Below are 9,611 nucleotides of genomic sequence, written 5' to 3'. Positions count from 1 at the left end.
CTTGGCCAAAGGTCATGTGTAATTTGGTAGGAAAAATCTGTAAACCAGTTCTAATAGTGTACAATGTCCTTGCAAGCTTCAGTTGTTAGACCTTCACCTTCAAGGTCACCTGAAGGTCAAGGTCACTTTAAGACAAAGGTCAAGCATGAGAGTCGCATGGGCTTTGCTTTGTTAAGATTTTTTACCAAGACACATGGATTTCTTTACCCGGCTTGGTCACATTTTTCATAGGGGTCAATGTGACCTTGACCCTAACGATATGTGACCAGATGTGGCTCACTATGAAATTCTAACAAACGCCCCACTCAGTGTTTAAGTTTGTAAGAGATATCGTCCATAGTAAAGTTAAAGGGGCAAGCTCACATCAAAATATGTCTACAATTCAACTTTGAAGGGCTCCTCTGACCTTGACATTGAAGCGAGGTCAACCAAAATGGTATCAGAAGATAAGGCTTTCTTTTTCTTGTATACCATACAAAACTAAGCCCGCTGTTTTTAATTTGTTTTCCAGAAAACTGGCACAATGTGAAATTTTGCAGTTTTTAGACCACATTCATTCTCCCTGTGACCTTGACCTTAAGGTAAGGTCAAGGTTCTCAAGTATCTTTTTTGAGCTCTTGGGGTCATACAACATTTTGCAACATTTGGTGTTTCTTCACTTCATAGCGTTCGAGAAAAATCCAAAGGTAATGTTCAGTACAGACAGATAAAGACGGGCAACGGACAACGGCTGGACGACCAGGGTGAGTATGTACGCTCACTTTTGCTACACATGCGAGTAGCGGCTATTATCCGTTGTTCACAAAACATTCCTATATAATGTTTGGAAACAATGGTAGGGATAAAAATCAACCGTTTCCAACTGTGCCAAAAAATCAAAAAGACGCGTTCTATAACGGTCAAACGGTCCCTTAACAGACTTGGGCGGGGTCGTCTGACGGTTGGCAGACAGCACAAACACCCTGTGACTGCTCGCAAGGAAAAAATAAATCTGGATGGCAGTATGGCTACAACTACGTCGTTTAGTGTAACCATAACCCCTGAATGTATGAACAGCAGAAAAGGCTGTCTTTGACGTCACTGTATAATAAGAAGCACAAAAGGGATTTTTTGGAACTTTCTCTTGGTTGGAGACAAACATGTCCGCAATGCATTCGTGCATCAAGCTATCCATGCAGTCGTTTATTGTTGATTCTTTAGCTCCTCTATGGCAGGGGGATTTTCACTTTGTTTTCCTTCAATTTCACAATGGGAGTTGTTCTTAACATACGTTTGTTAAAAAAATTTTGGCTGATTGTAAAACAGCTGTAATATACGGCAGTCCAGGTTGTCCTTCAACTGTAAAAATGAAATAATGCTCTTTAAAGTATCATTTACAACAGTGGTGGCTGTTTTCACAAGTATGCTACAAAAAACACGACAATACATAATACATAAGGAAAAGCCCTATGTTTGGTCAGTTGGTGAGATAGGTAAATGTTATTTTTGTGTGACAGTTCTGATGGTTTTCAAAGGGCTAATTCTTTGCTTTTCGACATATGCCCAACTGAAAACGCTTTAGCAACTCATGTGCACATGACAACCATCTAAATAGACTACATGTTCGCAGAAAACACAATTCTGATTATAGAGGGGAAAATAACGGCTCTTTTTAAAAGCACGTTTAGTAGTGAAGTACTTTTAGGATTGTTTGGAATTTTTTACCAGCAGACACCCTTTCACTGCTGAGTGTCTTAGTATTGTAAGATGTGTGATTTGAATTTTGGTTTAAAGGTGCCTTTGGTTTGAACACCCCTACCCCTACGAGGCAGAAATACAAAGAAATAGAAGGAAATTGAGCCTATTTGGAACCAGACTTTAGTATGTTCCCATGGGGGGATTCACGGTGCGAATGACACTGCGTCAGCTTGTTCATTTATCTTTAGTATTTTCTTCAACTTTAACTTTTAGGACGATGTATGAGGTTGTGGCAAGCTAAATACACAACAGGACGACGTCTCGGAAAAATAGTAAGGATTATATAGGGAAAAACAACAGTGTCAGTTAATGTCCGTTTTGAAGGTGTTAGTGGTTGGGGATTTTGAAAAGCATCAGACATCAGGCAGATACAATCCTTTCTGCGTGTTCTGGTGCAGAAAGAGTTTTCAGTTTATACATTGGGGTGACCAGTAGATACCGTTTTACAACCATAGCCCCAAACGACATTTACAGAGCCCAAAGAAGGATTCGGGTCAATTTCAAAGCCACTTTTCCATATGAAGCGCCAACTTTATATGAAAATGTGTTTAATAAACATCAAAGGACTGAGGTTGAACTTTCTGATAAGGGACATTTTAAACCTAGTCATTGTCACTTCAACGTTCCCTTCACTAAAGTGGCTAAGATGCCTGGACTATTGTAACTGCATGTTTTTTGGTGTGACATGACTATTTTGCGAGGTAATAGTCAGAGGTTTTGCACTTTGTTCACAGTGTTGATAACCAATGAGTGTTTGGTATCAAATGATGCGTCGAAGAATTTCCATTTTATTGATGTATTTCTTTATAGCGTTTTTACACCCCCGGTATAGGGTGTGTATAGGTTTCACTCGATGTGTTTGTTTGGGTGTTTGTTTGGGTGTTTGTTTGGGTGTTTGTTTGGGTGTTTGTGTGTTTGTGTTCGCATATAGATCTCAAGAATGAACGGACCGATCGTCACCAAACTTGGTGAACAGGTTCTATACATTCCTGAGACGGTCCTTACAAAAATTGGGACCAGTCAAACACACGGTTAGGGAGTTATTGGTGGATTAAAATTATACAAGGACTTATACAGGGACAGCTTAATGGTCAAAGGGACATAACCATTCTCACTCAGTCACTGCCACCAACTGAGAAGGTTATTTCCCTTTGACGGGGGTGTTTTTCCTAACTCGTAGGAATTTCTTGTTGATGTAGTTTTCTTAGTACAGGAGTTTTTGTGTATTTTTGAGGGATTTTAACTGTAGCTTCTATGGAGGCTGACAGCAACCTCGAAACTCTCCCCCCTCCCTCCCCATTTTGTTCTGTGGTCCCAGAGCGACGTTTTCATTGGTTCTTTAGCGGTGACGTCAGGGACAGTCACGAAAGGTATATAAGCTGTTAGTTGTACACTAAGTATACAAATAAAATGATGATTGAACAGGCCGCGAGGCGTATTCTTAAAGGCACAATAAGCCTCCCGTAAACCATCACAGATACGGTCAGGCTTTTACACACAGTACAAACACCCTTTCATTTAAACACTCACCCTCCGTAAAGAGCGAACAATTTTCAAAGAATTTATTTTTGCGTGGTTTATCTTACCCCTGAGCCATCGTGAACCCGTGTGATCCAGTTTCCCTTTTTCACAATGTAGTTGTCAGTTAGTCATTTGAATGCGACTCGATGTGAGCTTATCTACAATAGCACGTTTTTATGCACGAAACAAACGGCTGTGGTTCACAAGAACTCTAGCGATGGCTTTTGACTGTTGAGAGGAACGGCGATATGCATAAACCGTCGTCTGCTACGACCCTTGCGTGACCCTGCTTCCGGGCTTTTCTTTTTTCAAACTTTCACAACTTCGATTTGTACTGATCTTGTCTTGATGAAAAAAGAATTCTTTTGTAAGAATGTTTGTGTAACAAGCTGTCAATTTATTATTTAGATTTTAAAGGTTAGGTCTAGCGCAAAAACGCACCACGGTCCAAAAACATTCTGATAATCATCGATCCACGGCTATGGCCAGTTTACATCGATAGAATGAGACCCGAAGGGAAATCGAGACGAGGATATGAGTGTGAGTGTGTGTGTGTGTGTGTGTGTGTGTGTGTGCGTGCGTGCGTGTGTGTGTGTGTGTGTGCGTGCGTGCGTGCGTGCGTGCGCGCGCGCGTGTGTGTGTGTGTATGTACAGCGATTCCAACAAAACTACCGACAAGATTTTGATGAAACTTTCCACAAACATTCTTACAGATGATATCCCACCACGGTTTTTCCTGTTTTGGGGTTGTTGTTGTTTGTGTTTTGTTTTGTTTTGTTCTTCGGCTTTTTTTTATCAAATTAATGAATGCCTTTAATGACGTCATATCCGGCTTTTTCGAACAATTAATTAAGGCGGCACTGTGGCAATCGCATTTGTACAAAGCCCCACTCCGCCTCACATGAGGTTTACGATGACATATTTTACTGAAACAGCAATACTAACCTTATGGGACACACTTACAATAGCATTCCACAACATTTACAGATCTCTTGAATTGCTGTGCGCGTAAACCAGACACCAGCAGTTCTCGTAGTTTATTCAACCCCCGAGCCATCGGGGCCTTGTGTGACCCACGTTTTTAAACGTGAACAATAGAGTGGTTTGCGCTTTCAATCCTACTTTATGTCTGCAAACGCATGTAATTGTGCATCTCTGAATCTAAAATACAACAAATGACTGGTCTTACAATTTGTGACCCAGTCCGGACTATGGTATTGTATTTCAGGTCAGAAGCAATGGTGTCTATACTGGTAAAATATAAGACTGACGGGCTACCTTTTTTCAGTAGAGAATCCACTTCAACCTCCCCTTGACAGTAGTGTCATGCGGCGCCTGTGATTTGCACCAAGGTTATCCCCACTATGACGTTGTTGATACAGATACGGACTAACAAGACATACACACAAGCAACTTAAGGCATATACACAGGCAATTATAGACAGGCAAAATGTGTTGTCTAACGTATTGTTTGCAGCTATCTTTTGAGTTAAATTTGGACTAATTTCCAAGTATTTGACTTGAAAGGGCTAACCTTCACTCATTCTACTGAAAAATATTAGCATGTGTATATGTGTGTGGTGGAGGGGGGGTGGTTTGTAACTGAAGTGAAATACAAATCAAATTAGGAATTCAAAAAGTACTGAGAGAGAGAGAGAGAGAGAGAGAGAGAGAGAGAGAGAGAGAGAGAGAGAGAGAGAGAGAGAGAGAGAGAGAGAGATTGATGTAATTGTATAGGCCAACTACCCATTCACAAACATGATGGAAAATAAATGCTATTAAAGAGAAAAGCAAAAATTACACACACAAACAAACCAAAATTGTTGAACATACCCCCGACTTTCAAGTGCGGTAGGCAGCAGCATCAAAAACTTGACAATAGGTTACTCCCACCTACTAGCACCCACACTAACACTCCCTCCCCCCCCCCCCCCACACACACACACACAGAACTGGTTCTCAACAACATGTAACATGTGTACAGCATGCTCAAAATCCTTCCAAAAATTAGCGTTCTTCATGCTAAATTTTTCAGTGAATACAAAATGTACATTGCAACTTTTCTTATCTCTACTACGTTAAGGCTCTTAAAGATTATCTCCATATTATGTCCTTGGCTATGGACAAAATGTTATACATCTTTTGTATATCGTGACATTCTAAAAAAAAAAAAGATTTTCGTCCTCAATAATTTTCGGACAGAAAGGCCACAGAGAGAGAAAGAGAGAGAGAGAGAGCGAGTGTGGGGGGGGGGGGGGAGAGAGAGAGAGAGAGAGAGGGGGAATGTCATTTGCGATGGGTTCACACACACACACACACACACACACCCACACCCACACCCACACACAGTAAATTAACTAAAACATTTGCAATTACACGAACACGTTTATTTTTCAGGAAACAACACTGTTACTATCAAAAACATGCCAAACACTGTAGCAGTTAAAGTGTAATTTAAGATTTGTTTTACATTAAATAACAGTACATTTATCTTTTGAGTCCTGCATGAAAAAATTTTACCAGATCTGAAAGCATGCACTGCTGACACTGACATCAGAAGGTGCAACCATCTGCATTCACCCTTGGGATGATCAATGAAAAGCATCACTACATTGCAGGGTTTTTTGCCCAACATAACTGTTGGGTTTGGTAGACAACAGGTGTCCTTTCACTAGAGGTGTCCTCTCACCAGAGGGGCCTCACATTACAGGTACCACTGTACATCAAATATGTGCTCTTTCCTTGCATCCCCTATCTAACATGCTCTTCTTCTCCCTCTCTATCTCTCTCTGTTTTCCCTCACTTGTTCACATCCAACCACACACACACTTTCACCTGCAAGCATAACAAAATGTTGAGAAAATGCTGACTGAAGTAAAGTATTACAGTGGCCGGGATTCCCCCTTTTAAGACCCCCCAATTTAAGACTCCCTCCTTTTCAAGACCTTGTTTTCTCAGATATTCTGTAAATAACCTCTGTAAATGTACCCCCATTTTAAGACCCCCCAATTTAAGACTACCTCCTTTTTAAGACCTGATTTTCTCAAATTTGTGGAGGTCTTAGAAGGAGGGTTCCACTGTAGCATCATTTTGTCTTTTCCTTGTTCTTTATACAATTCCTAGGCTGCTGGTTTGTGTGTGAAGCCAACGTATTCATCCCAGCCTTTTCGACACGTCTTCACAATCCAGTCATGTTCGTCATCATCTGCAGAGACAAACAGATAATCAAATGGCCATCATCATGCAATTACAAAGACACCCCCCCCCTCCCAAGCACACACACACACACAACAATAATAAACATGAAAAAGTGAAATAAAAAGTTGGTACATATCACACACTAACATTATAAGCCACTTACACACACCATCACCCCCATTTGACTTGAACTAAGCACATTATGCTGCTGTCTTCTTTGACTCTCCAGCTTTAAGCACACATCTTGTCAGAGATAAGATACTATCATGATGATCAGAGGTGAAAGGTGGTGATTGTAGATGTTTGAGTTTGTCAAGTCCTGAGGCTTTCAGTGTGAGCTTGGGATCTCTATGGGACATTAGGTAGAGCCTATTCATTCATGGCAAACGGCCTGGTACACAAACACATGTGGCAATTTCTGCCTTGATATATTCTTTTGCATGGTTTTGAGAAGTTCCCTTCAAGACATCATCACACTGATAATGGTACACTAGGTGTGTGTGTAATGAAAAACTGTTTCTTTTGTCAAACTGACGCTACAACGCCAACCTCAAAAGAGCTGGGCCACATGGTTGAATAAGATGGGAGGAGTGATTAGCAATTTTGTCCATTGTGTGCAGCTGCTGAATTGAGTGTGGTGTGGGACAAAATAGATTCATGCAAACCACCACCCCCCCCCCCCCCCCCTCTCTCTCTTTTTTCACAAACATGAATACAGATCTCACTACAGTAGAACCCCCCCTTTTTTTTTTTTAAAGACCTCCCCCTCCACCTCCCCCTCCACCTCCCATCTCCCAATTTCAGATGTTTCCTTTTTTCAGACCTTGTTTTCTCATATTTCCAGTTCATCGCCTTCAAGGTTTTCATCCACTTTAAGACTAACAAATGTATTTTCAGATTTTGGGGGGCAGTAATGTATTCAGTTACGTACCAGCATTTCTCAAGAACTTCATTTTGTAGTCTACAACGACTCTGCTGTTAGGGTCATAGAACCCATCCCCGCAGTCATAGCAGCCTTCTGGAATGACGAGCGGCGGGACTTTGTTGGTCAGCTGTGAACGGCCAGCAGGCTTTAAGCCTTTGCAGATCTCTGTGTAGAAACGACGATCGTAGCCATCACAGTACTCCCAGTTTTCTTCTTCATACTGCAAGCCATCTGCGAACGTGTACTTCCCCTAAAAATAAAATGAAAAAGATATTAGGGTGTAATTAACAGCATTGCAGAGCCCGGTAGAGCTCAGTTGGTAGAGCATAGGATTCGTGATCAGCAGGTCACAGGTTCGAAGCCAGGCTGGGATGAACACAGGTCAATTGTATGTGCAGCTCGCACATATTTCTACCAACAAAAAGCCACATGCACCTGTGTAAAAACCAACACAAACTTGAATCAAAAAATCAAATTACTCACCTTCCAGCCCTAATTTCGTGGGCCTTGTCATCGGAAACAAACTGTTATGGTTGTTTTGTGTGTGTCTGAGTGTTGTTGATTTTTTGTCTCTTCAAATATCAAATAGTCCTAACAAAAATTAACAAGAAGAGCAAACGCTCGATCGAGTCACTTTCGCAGTTCTGAATATTATATGAGGCATCAGATGGACAGGAAGAAATTGCTATTCACAACACAATGAGTCACGTTCACATAAAATTTGAGCCCGGTCACTTTTATAGTTTCCGAGAAAAGCCCAACGTTAAGTTGTGTGTTGCCGAACAGAAAAGGCTAGTTATCTCCCTTGTTTTTCTGATAACGTTCGTAAAAGGCTACAGATGTAAATACTTTGATGTAAAGAATAATCCTACAAAGTTTCAATCACATCCAATGAACTTTGTCAAAGATATAAAATGTCTAATTTTTCCTTTGACGCTGACCTGTGACCTTGAAAAAGGTCAAAGGTCAACGAAACCATCGTTAAAGTGTAGAGGTCATTGGAGGTCACGACTAAACAAAATATGAGCCCGATCGCTTTGATAGTTTCCGAGAAAAGTCCAACGTTAAGGTGGTGTCTACGGACGGCCGGCCGGACGGCCGGCCGGCCGGACGGCCGGCCGGCCGGACGGCCGGCCGGACAGACTAACACTGACCGATTACATAGAGTCACTTTTTCTCAAGTGACTCAAAAAAATTACAATTATACAAGGCACTCTATTTGTGAACATACTTGTTCATCCCAAGTGATAACACAGAAGCAAACACGCACATATGTGCAAATGCATGGATTCACCACATCTAAACATGCAAGAATGTTGAGAATAACACTACCAATACCAACATTTATATATATATATATATATATATAAACTGTAAAAAACAAGATGGAACCTAACCTCCAAAGCCATGCCATCTTCCCAGGATGCTTCATATTTGCTGCCGTTGGGAAAATACAGCGTGCCTTTGCCGTGAAACATGCCATCTTTCATTTCACCTTCATAGCGAGTATTCGTAGGGAAGTCGTATATCCCCTTACCCTCCATCCTGAAACAAAATCGAGAAGAAACACTTCAGTTGTTTGGTTTTCTCTTCAAATTTCTTTTTAATGGTACAAACAATCACAGTACAGGGGAAATTAACCGCCTTTAAGATGAAATAACAAGTCGCGTAAGGCGAAATTACTACATTTAGTCAAGCTGTGGAACTCAGAGAATGAAACTGAACGTAGTCCGCCGCTAGTGCAAAAGGCAGTGAAAGTGACAAGCCTGTTTGGCGCGGTAGCGGTTGCGCTGTGCTTCCTAGCACGCTTTACTGTACCTCTCTTCGTTTTAACTTTCTGAGCGTGTTTTTAATCCAAACATATCATATCTATATGTTTATGGAATCAGGAACTGAGACGAAAAACCGAGGTCCCTTCGTGTACACTAACATTGGGGTGTGCACGTTGAAGATCCCACGATTGACAAAAGACTAGCACTTGAACCCACCACCTAGGTTAGGAAAGGGGGGAGAAAATTGCCAACGCCCTGACCCAGGGTCGAACTCGCAACCTCTCGCTTCCGAGCGCAAGTGCGTTACCACTCGGCCACCCAGTCCAGTATACACAAACACACACAGATAGCCAGCCAGAGAGATCTCGAGGGAGAGAGGAAAAAAAAGACACACACACATACAGAGAGAGAGAGAGAGAGAGGCAGACATACAGAGAGAGAGAGAGAGAGAGAGAGAG

General features: G+C 41.6%; 1 protein-coding gene across 1 annotated transcript in view; it reads right to left on the bottom strand.

Moving 5' to 3' along the window:
- Window positions 1-5,630: 5,630 nt before the first annotated feature.
- LOC138949144 (MORN repeat-containing protein 5-like) overlaps window positions 5,631-9,611 on the bottom strand; it is a 4,540-nt gene continuing 559 nt past the window's right edge. Inside the window, exons 2-4 of the mRNA XM_070320906.1 lie at window positions 8,779-8,926; window positions 7,388-7,631; window positions 5,631-6,463 (exon numbers count right to left, since the gene is read on the bottom strand). Coding sequence (XP_070177007.1) covers window positions 6,378-6,463; window positions 7,388-7,631; window positions 8,779-8,926 — 478 coding nt within the window. The 3' untranslated portion in view covers window positions 5,631-6,377. The remainder of the gene's footprint in view (window positions 6,464-7,387; window positions 7,632-8,778; window positions 8,927-9,611) is intronic.

This window comes from Littorina saxatilis, linkage group LG15, assembly GCF_037325665.1.
Source record: "Littorina saxatilis isolate snail1 linkage group LG15, US_GU_Lsax_2.0, whole genome shotgun sequence".
Taxonomy (NCBI): Eukaryota; Metazoa; Mollusca; class Gastropoda; order Littorinimorpha; family Littorinidae; genus Littorina; species Littorina saxatilis.
The sequence above is the reverse complement of the archived record's forward strand: the minus strand, read 5'-3'. Positions and strand labels throughout refer to the sequence as shown.